The 26,632-nt window shown below is 39.0% G+C and overlaps 1 protein-coding gene across 3 annotated transcripts in view; it reads left to right on the forward strand.

The window, feature by feature from the left end:
- Brf (Brf RNA polymerase III subunit) overlaps window positions 1-19,679 on the forward strand; it is a 193,685-nt gene extending 174,006 nt beyond the window's left edge. For 2 of the 3 annotated variants that reach the window (XM_083118907.1, XM_083118908.1), the window contains exons 13-15: window positions 4,315-4,507; window positions 16,694-16,908; window positions 17,538-19,679. In XM_083118907.1, coding sequence (XP_082975033.1) covers window positions 4,315-4,507; window positions 16,694-16,908; window positions 17,538-17,656 — 527 coding nt within the window. In that variant the 3' untranslated portion in view covers window positions 17,657-19,679. The remainder of the gene's footprint in view (window positions 1-4,314; window positions 4,508-16,693; window positions 16,909-17,537) is intronic. The other variant, XM_083118909.1, reaches the window with a different exon arrangement.
- Window positions 19,680-26,632: the final 6,953 nt, after the last annotated feature.

The raw sequence follows: 26,632 nt of genomic DNA on the forward strand, positions 1-26,632 counted from the left end.
TAGTAAATATATTTATAAAATTTCATTAAAATGAAAAGTAACCAGAGGCAGCCTTTTTCTCTGAATCCTTCTTTCATTTTCCAGCATGTATTGTATCCGTGCACTTCTGTTTCAAAGTAAATACCATAAAAATAGCATAATTTCCTAAAACTTTGGAATCTTTGATCCATATAAACATATCAACCAATTGCACTAAAATTTGTTAGGAATTATTTGAAGAATTGTTGCACAAATTTTCCAGCCCTAAAATTTGTTAGGAACTATTTGAAGAATTGTTGGACAAATTTTCGAAACGGGTGTCAGAGTGGGCTGTCAAAATTTTATTTTTCCACTACTACAAAATTGTCAGCATGTTGATTCCCAGAACAAACTGAAACAAACACAATTTTTATTTACAAAATTCATTATTTTCTCTTTTCATTGAAGTTGTGCACACTCAAGTTAAAAAGACTGCTAGAAAGTAAATTCATGTACAGTATATTTCTCATGGTGCACAACACCCTCAATATATTTTGAATGAATATAGGAATCCTATGTATGAAGAGATGATATTGCACGTTGCAGATTGGATCAGTCAACCACAATATCAGGAAAATGCATAAGTTAATATTTTGAGTTGACAATAATTGTATCTCCCAACCAAGATACAATTTCGTGAATATGGCAACATATTTAGTTTTAAACTTTAAAAATATAGGCTCTGATAACACTAGCACTCTTTGCTCTTTGTTGGAAAACAGTCTTAGTCTTACACATTGTTGCTATCTGCGAGTAGAGGTACAGCTGCTATTGTTGTATTGTGTTGTTTGGAAGTTATTTCATCACTTTTCTACCCTTCTGGAGTAAATTGTAATGATGATGATGAATAATGCTGAATTGAATAAAGGAATAAGCACAAAAAGATCGATGGATCGATGGATACCTGGGATTCAATCTCAGGACTCCTGGCTTCATGCTAATCAGCACCACCAGGCCAGCACTATTGGCTGATTTAATTTGTTGCTTATTGTAACCATTAGTTTAATAACAGCGACGAAGTGAGAAGACAGTGAGAATGTACCATTTCAGCATTAAAATGGAGTCACTGAGCAAAACAGTGAGACAACTTCAGTCAGGATGCCCAGGCATGGGATTTGAACGTCTGATCTAAATAAGATAGCAGTACCGTAACCACTCATTCTGTTGATGGTAGTGTGTTTTAACTTTGGCAGTTGTTACCAGGTAACACGATAAGAGTACATGCTGCCTTGGTGGCTGATTACATTGAGTTGTTAACTCACTCGCCACCAAATGTTCTGGGTGCATTTCTTTGTGGGTGTACTTCTGTCAGTTTTATCTAATCTCATCCATCCTCATTGTTCCAATTGCCTAACAAAGTAGAAATCCAAAACAAAGCCCATTGAGTGCCAAAGCCTGCAAAGATGCTTTTCGTTGGCTGATACATCCCCGTGGCCACCATGTCCCATCAGAGCTGGCTTTAACGACCAAAGTCTGCAGCCATTGCTTCCAAGAAGTTCCCCAAATGTCCTCACGATGCTGGATCAACATCAGCATTTCTGAGTGCCAACTGGGAAACAAATCCAGGATGACTTGCATTAAAAGGGAGAGTGCTAACCATTAGGCTACTGGTCAGAAAAGTAACATAAAATAATGAAAATACAACTACAAAAATAGACACAAGTAATGCTAAGCAAAGATTTAAGTAAAAAGAAAAGATAGTTTGAGTATAAAAGTTAATCACACATACACATAATACACATAAATTCCATAAATTTGCAGGTAAACTGTTTGCACTTTTCAAGAATGTTGTAAGTGATATAAAACAGTGAATATTTATGTATTGTGTTCTATTTTGTTACAGTTTATTTACCTTGTTGAACACAGTTATAGCATAATACAACACATTTAATTCACATACTTTGTTTTTTCCAAAACAACCTTGTTTGGCAAGGTTGAGAGTCAACTTTATACTTATATAGGCTAATCTGGTCTGGATCTACAGTTCCAAATGGAATCTAAAGTATCATATGCCTCCACCAGGAATCAAATCTGCTATCCCCTTACTAGTATGCTGTTGCTAAGGCTAATTATGTTACAGTAAAATATAATTGCCAATGATTTTTTTATAAATTCACCACTAATTACATTAATAATGTTCAATTTTAATGACAACATTTACCGTATATTTCTGAATCCAAGACGAGGTTTTTTGCTGCAATTTTGTGCCCGGAAGTATGGGATTGTCTTGCTTTTGCGGCATATGATGTAGAGTTTTTCTTTTCTTTAGTGAACAGAACCACGAGCTTCCATTAAGCTCTAACTCGACCCTCTGCCATGCCTACCGTTTTAGCCTTGAACGTTCGCGTGCGCTTTGAGCATTGTTGTGCAATAGCATCTAGTGAGTGTTGTGGCGAACATTTTTTTTATCAATTGTTGTTAGACGTTGTAGATCCCACTTTTAAACTTTGAAGTAAAGTGTGATATATCGTACTATACAAAGGTGGTACGTATACGCTATCATCTTGACTTTATTTTATGATAATACCCATATGTAATGGATCGTAGTGTTGAACAACGTGGATCGTAGTGTTGAACAAAGTGGTTCAACATCAAACTTCGCAACAGGGTGCAGGCGTTACTATGACACAAATTTCAAACTCATGGTTGTTCGAAATGCAGAAGCAACAAACAATTGTGTGTCATCGAGGAAGTATGGAGTCACAGAAGCTAATGTTCGGAGGTGGCGAAAGGAGAAAGAACGTCAACTAGGAGAGCTTTCAGTGGCCCTCAGAGTGGACGTTCCGAAACTATTGAAATTGAAGTAGTGGCATTTGTGCGTGAGAAACGTAAAGAAGGACTGGCAGTTCCCTGCGATGGCATACGTATTAAAGCACGTGAATTGGCACAGGAACATAGTGTCCAATTTAAAGCCAGGTCTGGGTGGTGTAGAGTACAAGGATGATGCGACGCAATGGACTTGTGCTGCGAACCTCTCTTGCTCAGCATCTTCCAGCATCGTATGAGGAGTAGTTGGTCAAGTATCAGTGACACATTATAAGACTGAGAAAGGAACATGATTACCTCATAGGGAAAATTGGAAATGCTGACGAGACTCCTGTTTACTTTGACATGCCATCCAGTACAACAGTTGAAGAGAAATGCGCCAAAAGTGTGTTGGTTCACACTATGGGCAATGAGAAGTCTCAAATCACCGTGATGTTGTGTGTGCTTGCCGGTGGAACAAAGATGCGACCCTACGTCATCCTCAATCATAAAACTATGTCAAAGGAAAAGCTGCCACCTGGTGTCATATTTCGTTGCAACGGATAAGGGTGAATGACCAATGAACTGGTTATAGATTGGCTCCTCACAGTCTGGAACAGGAGGCCAGGTGCTCTTCTAAAGAAACATGGGATGTTGATCCTTGATGCTTTCAAGGGGCATCTGACACCAGCAGTGAAGGAAGAAATCCTGAAATTGAACACAGATCTTGTTGTCATTCCAGGAGGCATGACTTTGCAACTACAAGTGTTAGATGTGGTGGTGAATAAGCCATTTAAAGACCATCTGAAGCAGCTGTACAGCAATTGGTAGCTCCTAGGTGGTCAAGTGCTGACCCCTACCAGGAAGTTGAAGAAGCCTGCAGTATCTCTAATTGCGGAATGGATCCAGACTGCTTGGACATGCATATCCATTGCATCAATTGTGAATGGCTTTAAGAAGTGCTGTGTAGCAAATGCATTAGATGGGAGTGAAGATGCTCTACTATGGAAAGAAAAGCAAGATCACAATGACAGTGGCAGTGACACTGCAGATTCTGTGGACTCTTCCAGTGAGGACTAAGTCGGATCTGTATCTGACTAAGGGATGTCTGTATCCGATTTTATTTTTTGCGTACCGGTCTCCTTCAGTTACTTGTAATAAGGTAACCATTTGTAAGTTTTGAAAATAGTTTTTCTGTAATCCCTTGTTGAAAAATGAAGAGTTGTGTTGGAATCGGAATTGTCCTGCATTCAGAAATGTTTTGTAGGTAAAGTTTCATATTTCTGCATTCCAATGTGGAAATATGGAACTTTGCCTACACAAAACTTTAATAACACTTACTATGACCAACCATTAACATTTTTTTTATGTAATCAGTATTTTGACACACGTGAAATGGAGTTTTAAGTTCATTTTTATGAATATAAGCAGTAACAGCCAGAGTTATTTTTTTCTTGCAACTCTGTCTTGCTACTAACATTAATTATTTTTATAAGTAACTATTATGTGTTATCAAAATGTAATTACCTTTTATTTTACATATATTTAAAGGTGAAGCAATCGAAAAAATGCTTCAAGAAAAGAAAATCTCAAGCAAAATAAACTACGATGTGTTACGCAGCTTGAATGTGAAGTCACTCGAGACACCTTCAACTCCACGGCCAGAATCTGTGAATGACTCTTTCTTTGGAACCCCAACAAAGGTTGAACCCTGCACAATGCCAAATCTTAACTCAAGTAAAGGGTATGTATTTTGTACCTTTTTTCTTTCTTCTGTTACTGTACATGTTCATAAATTTTAGTTGTAGCTGAGAGACACGAACTAAGAATTTTGAATGCTATGTAAAGTAGGGAACAGACCAAAAATTTCTGTACTTGATCAATATTGCCTATACAGCTTGCCATATACAACGGCTGATGGATCCTATTCACAGTACACAGTGGAGAATCACATGACTGTGACAGCCAATCCATGTTCCTTGTATTGAAGCTCCTTCTAGAAAAGGAATGGCCACCAGAAATTCTCTCAATGTAGTTGGGCTGTCTCTCTCTACCTGCATGTCCATCAGCCATCGTATGTGGTAATTATAGTAAATAGTCTGTAATGAAATGCACAAATCTGCCATTTTATTGTTCCTCGAATATGTATTATTCCATAAGTGGTGTGTCCACAAGGAGGATGGTTAGCACCCATATTCAACTCGGCTCAAAAAAGGCATACCACTTTCCCTTAAAAATTTTTGAATGATTCAACAGGATCTTCATAAAATGTTACCATTGGTAATATTCAGTGATTTGAAACCTGTGTAAAACTAGGTAGAATTTTTTCACCCACGTTGCCAAATACCTCTCTCTACCTATAGTTTTAAATTGGTTCCTATCAGGCTATCACGGTTTCATAATTTGTCCTGCTGAACTATTGTTAGTAGGTACCAAAATAGTGAAAAGGTGAGTACTGTATACTTTTCTTGAACTTTCAACTATACTACTTTACACTGAATATAGTCTATACAGTACACAAAGAATGAGCAGACTATTACTCAATTTAAAAATTTAATTTCATGTCCTTAGCTCTCAACTGGGTCTCCATAACAGGGACGTCGTTACGGTGAAAACAAGGGGGGGCGGGCAGCAAATTTGTCGGCATATTATACTGGAAATTTCACTTTGATAAAAAGTGCAAAATTGTATTTCAGTAAATTTTCGTTACAGTTTAAAACACTGCTCTTGAATGGTTCTCCTGCATGACCCACAAGCAAGAGTCCCTCAGTTTCCCTGATTCTTCCTCGTCCAGTACAAAAATAGATGCATTGAAAGAGTGGCCCAGACCACTCAGGGAAGTTGGAAACCTTTTGAAAATGCACTTTCTCTCCATGGCCACCAGCTGTCCACATTCCCTTGAGATCGCAATCACTCCATCTGAGAATCCTTGGAAAACTTATTCCTGTCTCAGTTTATGCGGATTATGGAAACACTGATAGAACTCTGTGGGTTAATTGCTTTATGGCTGGACAAGAATATCCTTGTGCTTTTGAAATGGCAAGAGACAACACTCGTGACAATGACGGGATGAACCAGACATAGAACACTTTGTCCTTTTTCCTGAACTGGGATGAATGTGAACGATGGCCAGGCGGTGTTCACTCACAAGGGTTGGGGTTTTATTGCTTCGACTGAAGCAAAGTAATAAGCCTTTGTAATGTAACGACTTCCCATCCTTTCTCAGAAAGTTTCCACACAGTTTCCAAGAAACCTTTCCTGCTTTTTACCCCATTCTAAGCAATTGTTTACTGTCAGCTGTGAAACAGGGGTTTGGTGGTCCGAGAGTAATCCGTGGCTATATAGTTTCTGTAAAGTGAGAGGGTAGAATCACGGAGTATATGTGATCTCGTTTTCGAACTTCGCGAGTGAAAATTAGAGTGTGAAGCTGCCACCTGTGGAAACAATGGATCAGGATTGACCACATTCACCAACACTCCCGATAAAGTCGTGAACAACTTTACAAATAAACATTGTCAATTGCATCTCCTCTACTTGTACGGCAAGTTTTGAAAATAATATGTATTCTGTAAGAAGGTGGTATTTTTCTACATTATCTATCATTCATTTTCTTCTACTATCCATTATATTTTTTCTGTTTTGAAATTTGTCACAAAATTTTGGGTTCTAAAAGAGCCTGTGACCAAAACACAGGAGCCCGGGTTCGACTCTCGGGGTGGTTAATCTTAGGTGGGAATTTTCCCTGCGTAAGTCGATCTGGGACACATTCTCAGCCTTTCATAAATGGGGAAATCAGTTAAGGGTAAAAGTCGCTGAACAGTGGTACTAGTCATAACATCTGCTATGTGTGTCATGGCACAGTGCCATGCACAATGGATAGCTTTACCTTTACCTTTGGGAGAGTTGAGCTAGTTTTTGATAAGGCCAAACTAGAAAGTTTATTCATGTGCATCCACATGATACGAAGCAAGAGCTAGGTTCGAAACCTCGTTAAGGTACAGTATTCGTTCCATCATGCATTTCATTAGTTCATCATCATCACGATTAGTACAATACGATGTAAAATAACAAATAAAAGGAGAGACAAATGTCTAGACATTAAATGGCAATCTCATCTCGATTTTACAGAAGTCTCCCTCATTCTCTGCATTCGGTACCATTCCTATCTCCAGTGATTATATTTAATATAAATATAATGTCTATACTGTTGAGTATGTATCCGCTGAGAGCTTTTTATTTTCTTGGGTCGCTCCAAACTTTTCCTGCGTGGAGGGGGAGGGGGTTGCAGCTAACACATGGCTGTAATGAAGAATAAGTCACCCTTCACTAAAGGAAGATTAATTGATTGATTTCCTTTATTTTACTTTGCTTTTTGTGCCACTTTTGGCTAATTTGGGGATGAGTGATGGGGATGAGTGATGATATGATAAAATTGATGAATGGACACTCGCAAATATCCATGCCCAGACCAGGATTCGAACTCAGGACCACTGGCATTGTAGCACGATGTGCTAACCACTCCATCACGGGGGTCGGCTCACTAAAGGATGAAAACAATGTATGTACCTAGGTAGTAAAGAGTTTTTCAATAGTCTCCATGCTCTAGGAATGTTAGGTTTCAAAATTCTGCCCATATCATTCTTACTTTCTGTGATTTTTCTTCAATTCCATCAACAAATGCGGCAGCTGCTTAGATGTAAAGTTGCACAGGCATACAAATATAATTAATGCCAATTTATATAGCGAGAATGATGTCAGGAGTACCAGGTTTGAATCCCAGCTTGGGCATGGATGTTTGTATTCGTCTGTCTTGAATGAAAATAAGATTTGAGATTAATTGATATAAGTACAATGTGTGATAAAGGTTGCTGTGTTAGGTTAGGTTAGGGTGTCTTACTAGAATCAAACCCAGATATTTCTGCCGCGATCGGCACAGTAGAACGGGAGAGCCAATGTTGCTAATCTGCTCGATATAAAAATCGCTACAGTGCGCCGAGGCACAGCTGTTCGTAGAACAAGGAAATTAGAGAACTCAGCTCTAACGTTGAGTTTTAAACGCCATGCATTATCACCAGGGCTGGGATTAATATGTGCTAACAAGTGGCTTTATATGTACATACATATGGACTAAAACCACTAAATGTGGACTAATCCTTGCGTAAAATTATCCAAAATGATGTAAAGAAGACTTCTTCATAGTGATTTCAAATAAAATCAAACAATTTATTATTTTTCCATTGCATTAATGAACCTGGTGGCATTTTAACTGTTCACTCCCAATAAGACCGTCCACACTGGTACTGGAACTGCAATGACATGTGATGCACGACTCACACTACCACTGGTTTGAGAACTAATAACACTGTTCTACACACGTTTTGATACAGAAATGAGAGTACCCAATCTTTACTAATATGAGGATGCTGAATATGTTTAAAGTGGAGGAAACAGAGTTATGCTTTCCCCCAGTTAGGAGAATAGCATCACCAGCATTAAGTTAATTTGCATCTGTCTTTCACGGCATCTCTCATCTATGTTTTCACGCTTTAATTTCAAAATTTGAATTGTATTAATTCTTCCCAAGTGCCCCCCGGCCTCCTTTTGCGGGCGCTCTTAATATATTTATTAATCCACATTGATTATGAGTAATTGTTATGTAACATGAATTATGCTATCTTGAAAATAAGAGCTTGCATTGCTTATGGGTAACATGAATTATGCCGTAACTCAAACTAAGAGCCAATCTTAGAAAGTGAAATTCGTATTCATGTTCAGGAGGTTAATTTCAGTAAGAAAGAGCTACTTTCCTTTTTGTAACAGAAAAAAGCGAAAATTTGTAGAACAGTGTAACTTGCGAACGTGTTAAACAGCGACAATTGGACCACAAACACTTCTCCTGAAGCAGTATTATTGCCCCTCTGTGATGGCCAAAAGTCGGCTGCCTTTGTTGTACATTTACGTACGATGCCGGCTTCTGCAACAAGAATAAGAAGTACATATATTGCCACGTGGCTTTTTCTTTTGTTATGAACTTGTCACCCACCCATCAAAACATGCCAATTTTAACACAGATACACAAAAAAAAAACATGCATCGCATTAAGCAGCAAAAATAACAGCTTCCATCATACAATTCCTACAAGTATACATGCCATTGCCAGAGCCGAGGGTTGAAATGCTCATGCATCCACATAATTTATTTCTTTTGAGCAATTCTAAAGTGATGAAATGTGAACAATAATACTGGAGGCATTATGGAATTTAACGTTCACTAACCAAACACATGCACTTTTACTTACACACACACGCAATACACACACAATAACCAGTCAAATACTTAAAATAAAAATATGGTGTTTACACTTTACAATCTAACAAAACTCACCGTCATTTTGCCTTTCTCCCGTAACAGAAATAGTGCTTCATATTTACATTTGGCAACACTAGTCACTAGTTAGCCAACGATCACGCACTGCATAAAAGAAGCAACCACTACGCCATGCTATATTGCCACATTACCGTCCCTGCCGAACGGTGTGAACCGCGAGCTGGAGTGCTATTCAATTGTTTCCAATGATGTTTGCGCGAGTGTGTCCAGGAATGAAATGACAATATGGTAACAATGGCGAAGGTTGGCGAGCAGGATAGAAAATGTGATGCTTAGAGAGAGGGAGACGAAACGAAAATTGGTATCTGCACAGCAGAGATAGCTGCGTTGGGCTCTACCATACGAGAGATACAGGTTCAACCTCTGGCAGATTTTTTCCACCTATATGAGCAGCTCTGGCACCCACCCAGTATCGTATAAAGTGGGTACCTGGATTAAACTCGGGGGGGGGGGGGGGTTAAGGCAACCAGGGGGACATCACCTCCACCTTTGGCGGTCGTGATCAAGAAAGTGTGGGGTCGAAACTCCACACCCTCATACGTCTTCATGGTGTGGTGCAAAGCACAGGGGAGCACTTCACTTTTTACAATTTGCGTAGCTAATAATAGTTCCATTATGTAATCATGAGATGTGCAGAAGCAAATTACCTATCAAGCATTTTCTGTTGTCACTTGTCTACTCGTGGGAGTGAAAATCTAAACCTGCGTGTTGAACTCAACTCCTGCAACTTCAAGATGCATTTTCTTTATTTATTTGGTTATTTCATGTCGCTCTTCTTTCTTCTGGGGCAACTGCGAAGATGAGGATGAATGATGATCTGAATAAATAGTGATAATGCAACCATGCCTGACTAGAGTCCAAACCTGGGACCTCTGTTTGTGCTTATCCGTCGGGAGCGGAATCCTTTGATAAAGGACGAAAGGAACCAACATCAGATAAAAACTTACGTAGGTCCTCTAAGAACTAAACTTAGTAAATAAAATTAAATTTCATGGTGGAACAGCCCATTGAGGTGGTTTTCTATTGGCTTACGCGTGGACAGCACGTTGAGTCCTTTCTGGTTTCGAGACCAGAGTTCGCTACCACATCCATTTCAAGTAGCTCCCCAATTGTCTTCGGCAACATTTTTGAGCTACCACCAGGGATTGAACCCTGAAACCTATTGCACGAAAGATGGGAGCACAATCATTTGAGCGCGTGGGAGCTGTGCTATATTCAGAACCATCCAATCATCAGTGCTGCACACGCAAAGACTATTTCTATGAGAGTATAGAATTTTTTATCCAACGTCATCATTCTTCAAATGCATATAATCAGCTGCTCCAAGAGACTCGAGCCTCTCCGAAGTGAAGTGGCTAACTTGGTCACCTTGGAAAAAGGGGTGCCAGGTTCGATTCTAGTACTGTTAATGTTATATTCCACATTAGATGACTAGCTTAAACTTCATTATGAGCACTATTCATTTTCGCGCGATTGTCATACCTAGTCCATCGAAGGCCACCAACAGACCATCAGAAAGACGTTTGTCAGCGGATGCAACATCCAAGAATATCCTCTATATTTCAAAGTTTTTCAGACAAATTTACAAATATATGGACTAATGACATATTTTACTTTGTGACTCAAATCTAACAGAAAAATACATGGATATCTTAAAACATTCTAGAATTTCTCTTGTTACTCTGGATGCTATTAAGTTATGAGTTCATTATGCATTTAGATTCCAAAATAATGGTCGTGGATTCTCCGAGTCGATATCCATCTCAAATGTTATTGTAAAACTGGGTCAAACGTTGCCATAATTTCTACCAAACCAAGAAAAGAATGTAGTCTTACCCTCACCTATACCAAGGTGCCGGTACCATACCAGCGTACCGTTCCATATCGTATGAAAAGAAAGCACTGTGTATACAGGGTGTTTGAGAGTGACCCAGACACTACCATTTTCTCGAGAAAGGGAAATCATATCAAGTTGAAACAAAAAAATGCACCACTAAGTTGGGCCCAAAGAATCCATAGAAAGTATGTGCAACAGCCTAAAAGCCACCCTTTGTGGTTTTAGTGGGGGGCACATGCCCCGTTCATGCGATTTTCAAATGGGAAGGGTATGTTTGGAATGCAGATTAAGAAAGGTGGGGGAAAAATACGATTGTCATATGAAACATTTGACTGTACCACCTACTGTTTTCCGTGTAGAATGGTTTTGCCAAAAAAGGAAGGTGAGCCAAATCGAGTATACCGAGCTTAACAATTAAGATAAGTGCAGCACCATAACAGTTTCGGAAAGTGCAGGACACAAGCTTTCCAGCGATATGGCACATGATGACTGCGGGACTAATAAAGGATGAAATCACATGACGTGTAAGGGGACGTCTTCAAGAATACTGGGCAATTGTTCTTGAAGAAATGTGCAGTACACAACACCCGCTTGAAAAAAATGAGGTCCAATTATTCGTCCGCCGATGATTCCACACCACACATTCACAGACCATCTACATTGATGATCAACCTCTTGCATCCACCGTGGGTTTTCGGCGGCCCAGTAATGCATGTTGTGCCAATTTACCTGACCATCACTTTTAAATGTAGCCTCGTCAGACCACAACATTTCGTCAAAGAATCAAACATTTGTATTCACTTGAGCTTGAGACCACATGCAAAAGTCTAGCCTGCTTTGAAAATCAGTTCTGTGTAGCTCTTGATGCAAGGACACGTGGTACGGATGAAATATGTGATCCTTTAAAATCCTTCTCACTGTACTTGCGCTGACACCAGAATCATGAGCAACTTGCCTGATACTCATGTGAGGATTGAGATGGAAGGCTGCAAGTACACCAGCAGACCTTTCATCTGGAACAGGCCAAGCAATGTGTTCATGTTTGTGACTGCTAGAAGGCTGAACATTGCCCCTTCTGCATACACGATCGGCAAGGGTGCGAAAAACATGTCTTGAACGCAGTGGCGAAGCGTCCTATGAGGCCAGGAGGCCGGGCCTACCCACGCCATTACTCTTTTAAATGTGTATTTACTTATTTCGTCAAAACACATGCAATGCAATGGAAAAGTTTGGAATTTTCATTTATGATAATTACAAAAAGATTCTAACCCTGTCCAGTCAGTATACGAACTTTCCACGGAGTGAGGCACATTTGCTGGGGCCTCTTCTCTTCACATTCCGTCCTATGGTGGTATATGCGGGAAGCCTAATCTTACGAGTACTGTACGTATGCTTATAACGCGCTCCTGAGGCCGACCTCCCGGTGTTACCCACTAGGACGAACAGCATATCAGCAACACTGCATTTCCGCCAGGGTTGGAAATTTGTGGTGTACCGGCATTTTTTATAAACATTAGCCTGTGTTCGTGCAGAGAGACTTCTATTTCATTGTACATTCTCCATATTTTGTACGAAACTTAGGTTTTCCTTCCTTTCATCGACAAGTGTAAGTGAAATTGAAAATTACGGAGTACTGTAGTTCTGACTTCGTTTTCTGGTCAGAGTGCTGATGGTCTTGTCGATTCACCCAACACCGTAGCGTAAACAGAAAGTCCAAAGAACTTATATTTGTAAAGTATGTCTTCATACCAAATTACGTAAATTAAAATGATAGTTACGCTTTATATTTACAAAGTAGTTTTACTTTCACTGGGAATAGAATAATTTATTTTTATCGTAAACGGGGATTCCCCTCTCGTTCACCCTCTGGGAAAACTTGCCTCCTGCTCACGATGCTAGAAGGGAGCTTGGCGCTTGGCTCGGAGCGCGAGGTTCGTGGCGGTAGAGCTTTGTTTTTGATTGGTGTCGTGTGCAGCGATCAGATTTATGCAAGAAGTGCTGGACTGAAATGCAAGAACAAGAACAATCGAGTTCTTAATTGAGTGAAGAAGTAATCATCGGTAAGGTAGGACCCACTTTTGGTCTTTCATGTTTCCTTCTTATAACAATCATTTCTAAAATGTTTTCAAGTATATTTTCCTTTGCAAGTAGCAGTGGCAAGTGACAGCAAAATATTTTTAAAAATTCAAAGTTGTTGAAACGTTATTTAATGCGTTAACACTGTCGTTGAATAAATATTACAAGCAGATATTTTTTTTATGCAGCCGACACAAGCGAAGAGGTAGGCAGTTTCGTTTACCCTGAAGGGATAACAAGAGAAGAGGGCGGCCAAATAAAGTACAATGCAAGGGAAGACTTTTTTTGGGTTTAGGACAAAGAGGGTTATGGGGTTATTGCGCGGGCCATGTCTGTTTCAGGTCTGGCGGAACATGCCAGTGTTGTCACATTGGATTGGCAGAAAATAACTAAATTGCGCCTAAAATTGGGATTCTATTCTCTCAAGCAACTACATTTATTATAACCTGTTTATATGTTACATAGTAACCTGTCGTGTTGCCGGGTCCCAAATAAGGATCCTATGTTCTGTTATCACGTAAGGGTGTCTACTAACACAAGGGGTAGAACAAACTAGGATGCGAAGTATACACACTGAATGAGAGAGGTCACCTTTACTTATGTTTTTTTTTCTTGAAAGCCCCGTAGTCGTCATCCTAACACGTTACGAAGCCAGGTGACCTAATTGTGGTCATGTCAATGTTTCCTGGTCATCTTTAATTCATTCTCCATACATTCTCATCGTCACGATTAGCATAGATCAGAACAAATGAGACGAAAATATTCAAAATTTAAATTATGTTTACTTGCACATACAGGTGTCAGAAATGCATTTATCTAGAAAGCCAAGACTGGAATTAACTACAACCATTCCTTTAGTTAGACAACAGATAACAATGGTGTTTTCCTCGGTGCGAGGAAGTCTTGCTACAAAAACTAAGTTGGCAGCAATAGAACATACCAAACTGACAGTCGCTGAAAGTGCGGAATTCTGTCGTCTGCTCACTGCACAAACGTCAGACTAACCCGAAAATTATGGGGTTCTTCTAGCCCTTTTCACCTCAATTGCAAAATAAATAAATAAATTTAGAAAAAAGTGATGAAGAATTGACAACAGGGCTCGAGCACTATTCGTTGGATTTTCGCGATGTCTCATGATTGGTAGTTCTTTCTGGAGGTGTGTGCATAAATCAGGGGTTGAAAAAATACAAACAAATAAAAAAAACAGAAGTGAACAAAAATCTAGATCGATGACATCTGGTGGGTGGGGGAGAACGTCTAAGACACAATTATCGTGCTGATGGCCGGTAACAACACTTTTGAAAACGTCATGCCACTGCCAAGTAAAGAAGCGGTCTGGAGAGACATTGAACCACTCTCCATGACATAGCCCCCCCTCCCTTTCTTTTTACAGATTTAAGCAACTAATGGAAATTATCGCACTTCTGTGCCTACCCTGCTAGGAACTCTACGCTTCGCCACTGCTTGAACGATGTTCCCAATCGGGATACCTTGCAACATACACACGAGCAGCAGCAGAACTATTTCGTTGGCACTCACCCAACACCATGAGCATATCAAATGCTTCTTTGTTCGTGAAAGGCATTATTAGTTCACATTCAACAGTTTGCCACTGCGAATTAAGTACAGGAATGCACACTACCCGCAAGGAATGCACTGTAGAACTTCCTGAGGTACCACACAATGCCTTCGACGAATTGGAGGGGCATATTCGCGTTATCAGTGGAAGCACACTGCAACCGACTGCTATGCAGGAGAGCTCGTCACACCTCGACCCGTGGTACTTTCCGATTGCCTTTGTTGAACTGGGCAGTGGGAACAGTGTATGTGCAGTCAAATGGAACTGGATGCACTGGCAATTGGCGTACTTCGTAATTTGTCGACTGGGCCAGCATGCTGTGTTGTGTACTGCAGCCTACCCCAACACATGGACTTATGCTTATTCCTACTCGTACACAATGGACCTGAAGTTCTACTCACTGCATGTTGTACACTCACAGAGGCATGTACTAATAGAAACCGCAACCCTCTCTCCCGGACATTCAGTACATTGATGTTACATGTGACGGGTGGCATGGTCTGACAATGGTAGCGAACCAGTAACCATTTAGAAACCTTGTAACGAATAAACAGTTGTTCCACTGGCATTCTTTGTACAGGATCTGATGTCCTCTGTCCAGTGTTTGTGTTTTGCTATTTATGTACGTAATTCCTCACTTTGGAACACCAACTTCAGCGGTCGGAATTGTTTTGGTCGCCATTTTGAAACCGGTCAGTGGATTACAAAATTATGTTCACATCCTTTTCACGTTTTCTGTGACCTTTAAAACGAGGTATTACTTGACCCCCCTTGCCATTTGAAATTTTCGAGTTCTTCCCTAACTTTAGACCCCCTTTTTTTGGGTCATGTGGTTTCATCCTTTTTTAGTCCCGCAGTCATCATGTGGCATATCGTTGGAAAGCTTGTGTCCTGCACTTTCCAAAACTGTTATGGTGCTGCACTTATCTTAATTGTTAAGCTCGGTATACTCGATTTGGCTCACCTTCCTTTTTTTGCAAAACCATTTTCTACACGGAAAACGGGTAGGTGGTACAGACAAATATTTCATATGACAATCGTATTTTTCCCCCACCTTTCCGAATCTGCATTCCAAACATACCCTTCTCATTTGAAAATCGCATGAACTGGGCATGTGCCCCCCACTAAAACCATAAACGGTGGCTTTCGGGCTGTTGCAAATACTTTCTACGGATTCTTTGGACCCAACTTAGTCGTGCATTTTTTTGTTTCTACGTGATAGGTTCTCCCATTCTCGAGAAAAAGGTAGTGTCTGGGTCACTCTGAAACATCCTGTATGTATGTACACACACACACACACCCCTACATGTGTAATATAGAGATTCCCACATCAGTCACTGTCAGTTGAAATCATGTTTTCTGATTGTGTCTAGTCCAGTGTTTCAAGACTATAGACTCTACTTAATATTGCAAATTTGCAACACTTCTCAACACAGAATGACGGACAAGTAGCAGGAATTTCGTTAATTTGAATAAGTGAATGTCACCGTAGGTGCTATACTAAAGAATGGTTATGAATTCATAAGCAAGAATATGGCAAGTAAATGCTTTGTAATTGAACAGCATACAGTGCTATATAACTCTAGTTTTGAGATGGCATTGAAGGGACTATCTTTCAGGGTGCAAAAGGTCTGCGGAGGGAGTACTGTCAGAATCCACCAATAGGGCTACACTGGCTTTCTCTAGAACACGTGCTTTTGTTTACATCCACTTCGTAGTGGAAAAAAATAGACTTTAGTTGATAACCCGAGAGAATCTTTTCATGTCCTGATCATATTCTTTAAGATATCTACTACTATTTGCTTTCTGATAATGTTTGTTTTTATACCACATAATGTCTTTATTTAAATTATCCATTCAATGTGTTTCATGCTTTTGTAGTTTTAATTGGAATTATTCTTTCCATTCTGAGAGATCTTTTTTAACTTTTAGTATGAATTATTTTAATACTTATCAGTACACTTATTGTGGAGTAACTGTTACTTATCTAACATTGTATTTGTTCCACATGCTTCTGTGCTATCTTTCTTTTTGCCTTCTTATTCTTGCAGTGTGAAAAGGAGTTTGGACTTGGATGATACTAAAGAAAAGGACAGTCCGAGGAAAACAATAAAGCAGGAGAAGGCGGAACCAAAAGCAAAAGCTACACAGAAGAAGGTGGACGTTGATGTTGGCTTCCCAGTGATTGGTGCAGTGGAGGAGGGAAATAAGGTGGTTGTCGAGTCAGGGCCAGTTCAAACAGATCAGGAGGCTGAAGTTGAAGCAGGTATGGAAGTTATTTTTCACTCGAAACGCCTAGCATGTAGCAGATTTATAAGCTAGTTTAAACAAAATTTGAAAATATCTGTCCTCAACCGATCTGTATTTACTCTCCAGAATAGACTGATTTTTTTAAAAAAATATGTTTCTTATTGTTACGGCCATGAGCACACAAGCATTTCTTAAATGTAGAATGCAGTGTTTGAAGTTTAAATTACCTGATCTTACAATTATCACACACAGGCACCCGAGTATAAAAAATAAGACTTACACACTCTGCACCCTTTGTTAATAATAAAGTGCACGTCGTATGATACTCATATAAAAATATGCTCACATGCACTCCCAGTAAGAATACAAATATACAGTGTGTATATATATTTCATTTTCAAGGTCACGGTTGCAACAGAAATGGATTGTATAAACAACATTCACCTGCCTAGTACAGTTTATGAACTGCTGTTTTTGCAGGGTTTTTATTTTTAAATCGCTAAGATCTGTTTTGAAATGCATGTTCATAAATCTATGGACTAAAAATAAAATTAATGTGCAGTTTTTCAAAATAACTTTTTAAGACATCATTTAAACAACACAATTGTATGACCTCCCAGCTTATTGTTGCATGCTTTCTTCCAGAAGAACCAGAGGAATTTGAGGAAGACGAGAACCACATGTCGGCAGCACAGCTTCTCAGCCAACATAGAGGGGATGAAGATGATTATTACCAAGAATATGACGATGATGATTATATGTAGCACTACTAGTGGCATGCATATTTATATTCATATTGTATATAGTACAATTTCCAATGAACTGGCATTTGTTAATCAGTATTGTATTTAGTTAAATGTCTCTGCTTTTTATGAAAATGAAACATTTATGTCGAGTGTGTGTGTCCACTGTAGCATATTATTTATATCATCTGAAAATCATTCCTCACAAAAGTCATTTTTGCATGTGCAGCAAATCTCATTTTGAAGGTCTGTGCAAACTTCATAAGGCATGTTTGTAGGGGTATTTTGTGCAAAGGTTTGCAGATTTTATTGTAGACGTTTATGTAAAGAATAACCCATCACAAATAAGGTTGACATTATGTCCACACTATTGAAAATTGTCTGAAAGTATGTTTAGTACAATCTGTACCTCTGAGATGCAATGTATAAGATGCATCATGTATAGGGCTTCTAAATTATGGATTTTTTTTTATGTTTGTATAACTTGCTTGAATTCCAGGATCAGATGTTTAGAATCTGGTTATCATTGTATCATTTTATGAAAGCTTTTAAGGCTATACAGCTGTAAGAGTTTTCACCTACACAATTACAAAACATGTCATGTTACTTTTCATTTTTCCCAACTTACTTATGGCAATAAGCCTAGGCAATAATTGAAAGAGACTTGCGTGTGACAAATATGTCATTACAATCTTTAATGTACTTTGTACGTAACTCTTCATTATACACAAATACACATTATTAATGTGTGAACTTGCAACTAATTCACTTTTTTACAAGTCTTTACAGCATTATTAACTCCTGTAATTCATAGTCATATATTTATGTCCCTATATATATTTTCATATTGTCATAGGCCAACTCAATCATGACTGACTCTTTGGTCATTTTTGTGTTTCATAAAAGGTTTGCATTTATGTATAACATAATGCAATTACAATCCATTGCATAGTATTGTATATGAAGGTATAGTAGAAGAGAATTTGACAAGTTAATTTTTATGCTAAGTATATGATGTGATTTTTATATTTATTTACCTGAATATATATATATATATAATTCATGATTGTAGATTGAATGCTAATTGTGTAAATGGAATTAGAGATGAAGTAAGAAACAGAGTTCTGATTTTCTTTTTAAGAAAAGAGTAATCAAAATTTTGATTATGATAATTTTACAAAAAAATCATCCAGGTTTCATGTATGTTGTAAACCTTAATGCTATGAAGAAATAAAGGTGTTATTTGTGTTTAATATCATAAAATGCAGGTTTACATTATTGTTGTGTGAGAACCAGAGGGATGTAACGTCATTTTATCAAATGTAAAGGAGAGAGGAAGTAATATATTCTTAGGAATGTGTTAAAAAGAGTGAGTAAATTGGAGATATGTAACTCCACCGTACTGCTAAGGATTAGAAGTGGAGATATCTATCTGACTCCAAGTAGAGCTTTCAGAGGAGTTTGTTTATACAAAACTGAAAACTGCATTTATGGAGTTACGTTCCTCTGGTTCGCATACATTATAATCTCAGTTGTAGCTGGAGTTGTGTTCAGCACATTGTTCAGTTTGCCTTTAGTTCAGATGTACAGTGGCATGCCCAGGAACTGCATTATTCTTACTATGCTAAAATTAAGCAGAAAACTGAAAAATGACGGGAAATAATTTTAAATTTTGAACTCTTAGATAAAAAAAGATTACATTTTAAGTATAATTTACTTGCATTTATGGAAACTTGTGAAACTTTGTTTCAAACCTAAAAGCAGTATATGTACGTAGCTTCAACATAGATCAATAATTATCACGCTTGTAGCTCTTAGCTCCACCATGGAATTTAGTTAAAATAGGAAACTTCCATCAAGGAAGCAACTGAATGCATTACAGTGAGATCATGCACATACTGGAATGAAGGTGTCATTGAGAATTTGTCACATCACAAACAAAATGAGATTTGTTCATAGCAAGTCAACATACATGTTTACCAACTCCAAATTTATATACTCATGTTGCAACTCAATGTAATGAAATTTTCATAATTGTACATATTGTTGGTGTTTTTGGTATAGCCAAACACATTAAATATTGAAAATATATTTATGATTAATTCTAAGGTTGTATGATGTTCTTATTCCTTTCCTGAAATTTCGTGACTGTCAGGTTGTCATCATTAAAATGTGAAATGTGTCATCAAAATCATGAAAACCAATACAAACTCACAACACGTATGTTTGTTTTGTTGATCCTAATTGTTTTGATCCATCTCTATCCTAAGGGGGTGGGATATCAAAATACAAAGCATGGGCATTTTTTTAAATGGTTTACATTATATTGAAAGGTATAAAAACCGGTTTCCATGCTCATGTCAGTAGAATGGCCGACTGTTTCCTGCATCTACCACTGAATTTTCCATCATTTACTTAGGTAATCATAAAATCCTACTTTTTACATATTTTAATCCAATGTAAGTTATTTTTAACAATGTTTTAACATTTTTCAGTCCTTTTTTTTTACTCCAATCCCTGGAGAAGTATTGGAGGTTGATCCAACAATTAGGACTACCAAATAAAGGTACATGCTATGACTCTTCGTTTTTGTTATTTTGTATCTAATAATCTTATACTTACTTTTATTGAACGGAATAATGGACTTATATTTCCAGAAAGCCATAGCAGAAGTTACCAATACAGTAGCTTCATAGCAAAGTATGCTTCGAGGAACCATGCATACTTAATGTCCGTGCGATTACCAAAGGGAAGGATGATCTTGAGAGATGGAGTTGAAAGAAATTAGCTAAGAGGGGATGGTTTTGGTGCTTGTTTATATTATGTTGGTTTGAGTTTGGTTAAAGTTTGTTTTAAAGGTTAACTTTAAATATATAATATATCAAAAACAGCAAAAACAAAAGAGAACCACGCTTTACGCGGCCACACGCAGACCCTATTCCACGTGTGGTGTTCCGTATAGTAACAGATATCCCCTGAGATATCTGTTAAGCAACAGACGAACTTTAGCCTAACTTTAATAATCGGTAACTAGAGGAGGGCTTAATAGGCTTATGATTCACTAAAATGATAGAAGGTCAGACACCTTTAAACGACATATTTATTCATTGAAAAGAACACTGCTTGTGGCATAGCTGCCACCAAACATGAGCACTTCACTGTACATGACAAAAAAAGATATACAAAAGATTTTGTACTTACATATCAGCCGTTTTCACACTATATCAATCATACCTGGGGCCGTACTCACACTATTTCACTCTTTATCGCCACATCCCGACACATGGACAATTTTGGGGTACACCACACTAAAAATTTAATATTATGCGCTTCCTTGGTGTAACAAAGGCTTTGGGGGAGTGATAAATGAGTTTTCCTGGCTTTTCGTGGATGGATGGCTAAGAACAACTTGGATATTCTCTGATATCCTATGGATGCTTCTATGGCGTCAGTTCTGCCGACCATGTGGTCTGGATTTCCACATGGGATGAGGGACACAAAACTCGCTATTTTGCTGAATTTTCACTGGGATCCTTAAATGCACTTGTGGACACAATATCCCACTTGGACACAATATCCCACTTGGTCACACACACTTAGGCCTGTGTTCACTGTAACAGGACCTTAGATCCCTTTTCCCTTTATGTATCCTTTGTTGCTGGCACAGGTGGCCATTCACACACTGGATTTTACCAACAACTTCCAGGAGACTGCTCTCAGGTGGGTCTGTAATACAAGTGAGCTTGAATAGCAAGCTCAGAACACAATAGGCCATCTGAAAGTCTCCTCTGTGACGTCACAGCCTTGAAGGCTTCTCATTGGCCAGCTGGAGTCCTTTGAGATCTTTTCTTGTCTGTAGGAGAAGTGCCACTTTCTCCCACCAGATCGCAGAGTTATCAATTGCTTAAAAAGTGTTTTTTCCACCTTTTCTGGCTTAATTATGCCAGATAATTGCAAATGAGTTTACTTTTAATAAATTAGGCATTATTTTACCTATGGGTGAGTGTTATCTCTGATTTTCAGTAAAGAATAAAATATTTAGTAAACATGTGATTTGGAGCACATGGTTTTTGTTCTCCAAAATGGCTACTGTTAGCCTAACAATGGTTGGTTCTTTATAAATAAAGCATTTCTACCCCTCCCATGAGTGACAACTGGTTGGTAAACATGACCCATGATTCTAATTGGGGGTGGGGGGTATAAGTCTCTGGGAGAATAGCTCTCACAAGCTTTCCCTGATGCCAACCTAATGGCCCTTGTACTTAGGTTGGCCTGTGGTTATTTGTGTGTGGGCATGTATACCCAATGCTGATTGGTCATATAGCAAGGATGGTAAAGATTGAACTGAGCTTCCTTGATGAGGACAGATGTGGTACGACCATAATAAATATTTGAGGTATGTGAAGTAAAGCTGCTCTTGTAATGTAGTTGGGCTGGGATAAATTATTCATTATGACAGATTTATATACAAGATGTGGCAGAACAGTAACGAGACTGATTTGTTTAACCATGAAATTTATTTATTTTTATACATCTACATTATCACCTTCAAAATAGTTCCCTTGAGCAACTATACACTGAGCAAGACGTGGTTTCAATTGCTTGTAGCAGTCCTGGAATGCCTTTCATCTTCTTCTTCATTATGCTCTTCTGGATGTTATCCAAAGTGAATCAATGGTGTCCTTTCAAGTGGTTTTTGAGCCTGGAGAATAGAAAGAAGCCACAGGGACTAAGGTCCAGCTAAAAGGGTGGCTGTGAAACCACGTGAATGCTTTTTTTTCTGCCAAAAATCAATTGATGGAGATTGTCGAATGACATGAGGCATTATCATGGTGCAGCACCCAAGTATGTGCAGTGCCCAAATTCTAGGTTAAAACCTGATGGACGGTAAACTGATTCAAATCTAACTCGCTGCGAATCATTCTCATTCTCAATCGATGGTCTCACTTCTCAAGAGTCCTCACTCTTTCCATATTGTCGGCCATTCTTGAGATTGAAGGTCCTGCTCAAGGTTCATCTTGCACTTCTTCTCGGACCTCTAAAAAGGCCATGCGCCCTGGTTAGAGAATGTTCTCCATAAGCCCTTTGTAACTTTCATAAGTCACGGTGGCAGATTAGCAAAGTTTTAAACAAAATTTTGCCGGTTAATTTTTGTAACGCACCTCACAAATACATCTTCACTAAAGATGCTCTCAACAATCACGTAGCAGCAGCAGCGGGTTGAAACTCGTACTGAGATTACGAGAGATGTTTATCTAACTGCCATGTGAAGAGGAGGCAGCAGCGTTGTTGATTTGTTCGCAGTATTGCCAGTCTCATTGCTTTTCTGCCACACCTTGTATTCACAATGTTATTGTAAACCCATAATTTCTTTCCGCTTTGGTCTGTTGTTGATCCTCATGGATATCAGTGTCTTCTAAGTTTCTCTCAAATACATAGTTGACATTCAGTTTATAACCACTTCCTTTTTGGTAATCATTTTATTTAATGAAGGGCTCTCGTGCACCTGTATTCCTGTTGAAACGAGACCTTTTCAAACTTGATGCAAAGTACAAAAAAAAATCATAGCTCAAGAACTAATTGTCGTAGAGAGATGAAATTGGTTTTGCTTTCTTTCTTAAAGTCAGGGCTTTTAGACGAGATAAAATTTATGCATTGTGCCTCCCAATAATTAGTGTTAAAGGAAGAAGAAGAAAATGTTTTTTTGTTTTTTTAATTTGGCCATGTGCCTCCTTCAATAGACCGAAGTGAATGAAAAATGCAGTATGTAGCGGTGGTACATTCCTACAACCGTACAAAGTTTCGTTGAAATCAGACTCATACTTCTCGAGTAAAAAATAACATCAGAAGCTGGCGGTGATGCCAGCTTCAGGACAATGTCTGGAATTTTCCTTTTAGCATCTGCCCTATAGATGCTGGATGGGCCCAATTTGGAGGAAAGCATGACGAGACCACTCTATGAGGATATGCAAAGGTCGTGCTGCAACTTTGAAAAAATAAAAAAATGAAATTACGGCGTTTGGAAATTTTGTGTAATTATGGAAAATTTTGAACATTAAGCATTTGATCCCGCTTGCCCCTAATTATCGGATGTTACTTCAAATGTAGCTTTTTACTCATTCTTAGATTTAGAATTTAAATTGTTCAAAAAGATGCAGTGGTTGAGAAGTTACAGCCCTTTATCTTCAATTTATCTTATAGTAACAAAAGGGAAACAAAGGGCTTTTACAAACGGCACTTGTTAATAGTAATAATGGATATATTGTTATGTAATTTGAGTACATAATACCTCTAGAGGTATGATGATAAACTAGACAGAACTGAAATATACTGTATAGTTTTCAATAAATAGCTGCCGTGTTCTAACACATGGTCTGGGCAAATTGAGACAATCGGGCCTTTGCCCCAACATCTCCCCCTGAATCCTACCCATAATAATATGGGGTAACGAAGGTAAAATTACTTTTTCAAACTTTGCTTGTTAATAATAGTAACAGTGGATATACTGTTTTGTAATTCGAATATGTCATACCTTCATAAGTATACTAAAGATCAAAAAGACCAAACTGAAATATCATTTGTAGTTGTCAAGAAATGACACATTAATTGCTGCCGTGCGCTGCTGGTCGAAATATCAACCATCTGTCCTCAACGGAAATACAGGTGTGGTTCCAAAATCGGCCATCAGGATTCTATAGGTTAAAGAACAAACACATGACTCACCAAGAATTGTACTGGCTGCTACGGCACCAGAGCCTCATTAGCCTTGAGCACCTCGCTTGCACTCCTGAAGGCCAGCAAGCAGCAGAACAGGTGTGGTGGAGTTGCATGCATTGAGTGGTAAAAAATACTGTGGGTGGATTTTCAAGGAACTATCTCTGTTCCTTTATATATACCGAGTAGTCCAAAGGTCCCGGAACGGACAAATATCGTGAGAAATACACATCGAATTGGAAAACGAAAAAATACGTGTTTAATAAGTGAAAGAAAGCTATTCAATGATATCACACTTGATTCCCCACCCCCACCCCCTGGAGGAGGGTGAGGGGCAACTGTGAAATTTGAAGTGGAAACCCCCATTTTGTATTGTAGAATCTGATTCTACGTAAGAAAATAACGGGGTTTCAGTACTACATTTCGCATAACCCAGGAACGACGACGTAGACGTAGTAGTATTTTGTTCCCATCGGGAACTTGTTTTAGGTGAGTCCCCTCGCCTCTCACCATCAGGGTGTTTGTTGTAGGTCAGTCCCCTCACCTCGCACCATCGGGGTGCTTGTAGTAGGCGAGTCCCCTTGCTTCTCACCATCGGGGTGCTTGTTGTACGTGTTCGGTGTTCTAGCCAACCTCAATTCATTTCCTGCTCAAATTGGTATCCCCCCTTTTCTTGGCACAGTCCCGACCGAAGATACACACCATTGGAAACATTCTGCAATATCTCCAGACTAATTGCATTTGACACTGTACGAATTCTGTCTTTCAATTCCTCGATATTGTTGGGTTTGGTTTCAAAAACTTTGCTTTTCAAGTATCCCCAGTAGAAGAAATCAAGAGGTGACAAATCTGGTGACCTCAGTGGCCACTCTATGGTGCCCCTTCTACCAATCCACCTGTCAGGGAAAATGTTGTTCAGCACATTGCGAATAATTAAAGCAAAATGAACTTGAGCTCCATCTTGTTGATACCAAACATTCGCGAATGCATCTCCAACAATAGTTTGTATTTCAGGTATTATCTCATTGGTCAACAAATTTACATACTTTTTAGATGTCACATTGCCATCAATGAAGTATGGCCCGATAATACGATTACACAATATTCCAGCCCAAATGTTAACTTTTTGCAGGTACTGTGTACGATGCTCTCATCCAGTGGGGATTCTCAGTGGCCCAATACCTCATGTTATGCCGGTTGACAGATCCGCTCAACTCAAAGGTAGCTTCATCGGAGAAACAAGTCCATCACAGAAATTGATTATTGTTTCTGTCGAATCATAGCATCCTTTCCTCGCAGTATTCAAGTCTACGATCATAGTCGTCTCCGATGAGTTCTTGCACTAGTTTTATTTTGTACAGATGATACCGATGCGACTTCACAATTCTAAGGATAGATGTTTTACTTACTTCGGTTTGTTGAACTACTTTTCAACTCGAAGTATGGGCATTTTCTTGGAAATGCATTAGAACTTACAAAGATTTCTCATCGTTTGTAACAGTTTTAGGTCTTCCACAACGTGGTTCATCCCTGACTGCTCCAGTTCTTTCGAAGCGATCAACGGTTCAATAAACAGTAGATTTTGAAATAAGTGCACGATTCGGGAACATATTGTTGAATAAATGCGCAACATCTCCGTATGATCGTTCCCTATCACCAAACCCCCACATCATGAGAACTGTTATCTTTCCCCTCTCTGACAATGCCATCGTTGACAGAATACGAACGTAATGGATTTTCTATTCTTTTGTAGACCTATTAATTTTCCAGTACGATTCCCCCCCCCCCCCTTTGTGAGTTCCAAAGAATGCACACAGGGTTACTGAACCTAAATTTGATCGCCCACTTTCACATTCTGTAAGATCTCACCTCTTACACAACGATCGCCTTAAGCACGCAACCTTCACTGTGGTAGATTTCAGGCAGCTCCTTACGCCAAACCGACCTGGTGGCACGATGAGTAAGCCCACTGTGTGTGTATCGTTGTTGGTTGGGAACTGCTCATGCAGCGAACTGCCGACACACATCAAGGTAATCGCATGCCCGCATAGTCGCCAGATGGCAGACCAGTCGCCTTCGACCGGCCCTATGGGAGCGCGGAAGAAAAACAAATCGGGCTGTGACGTAAACAATGAAAATTCAGACGTTTATGCTTTTCGACGTTGGGAATGGAGAAAAGGTGGTGGCGACTGGGTAATTAAGTTCCGGTCACCACAGAGGCGAGGGGACTCACCTAAAACAAGCACCTAAATCGGAACAAAATACTACTACGTCCACGTCATT

Source organism: Lepisma saccharinum, chromosome 3, assembly GCF_977018435.1.
Source record: "Lepisma saccharinum chromosome 3, izLepSacc3.1, whole genome shotgun sequence".
NCBI classification, from domain to species: Eukaryota; Metazoa; Arthropoda; class Insecta; order Zygentoma; family Lepismatidae; genus Lepisma; species Lepisma saccharinum.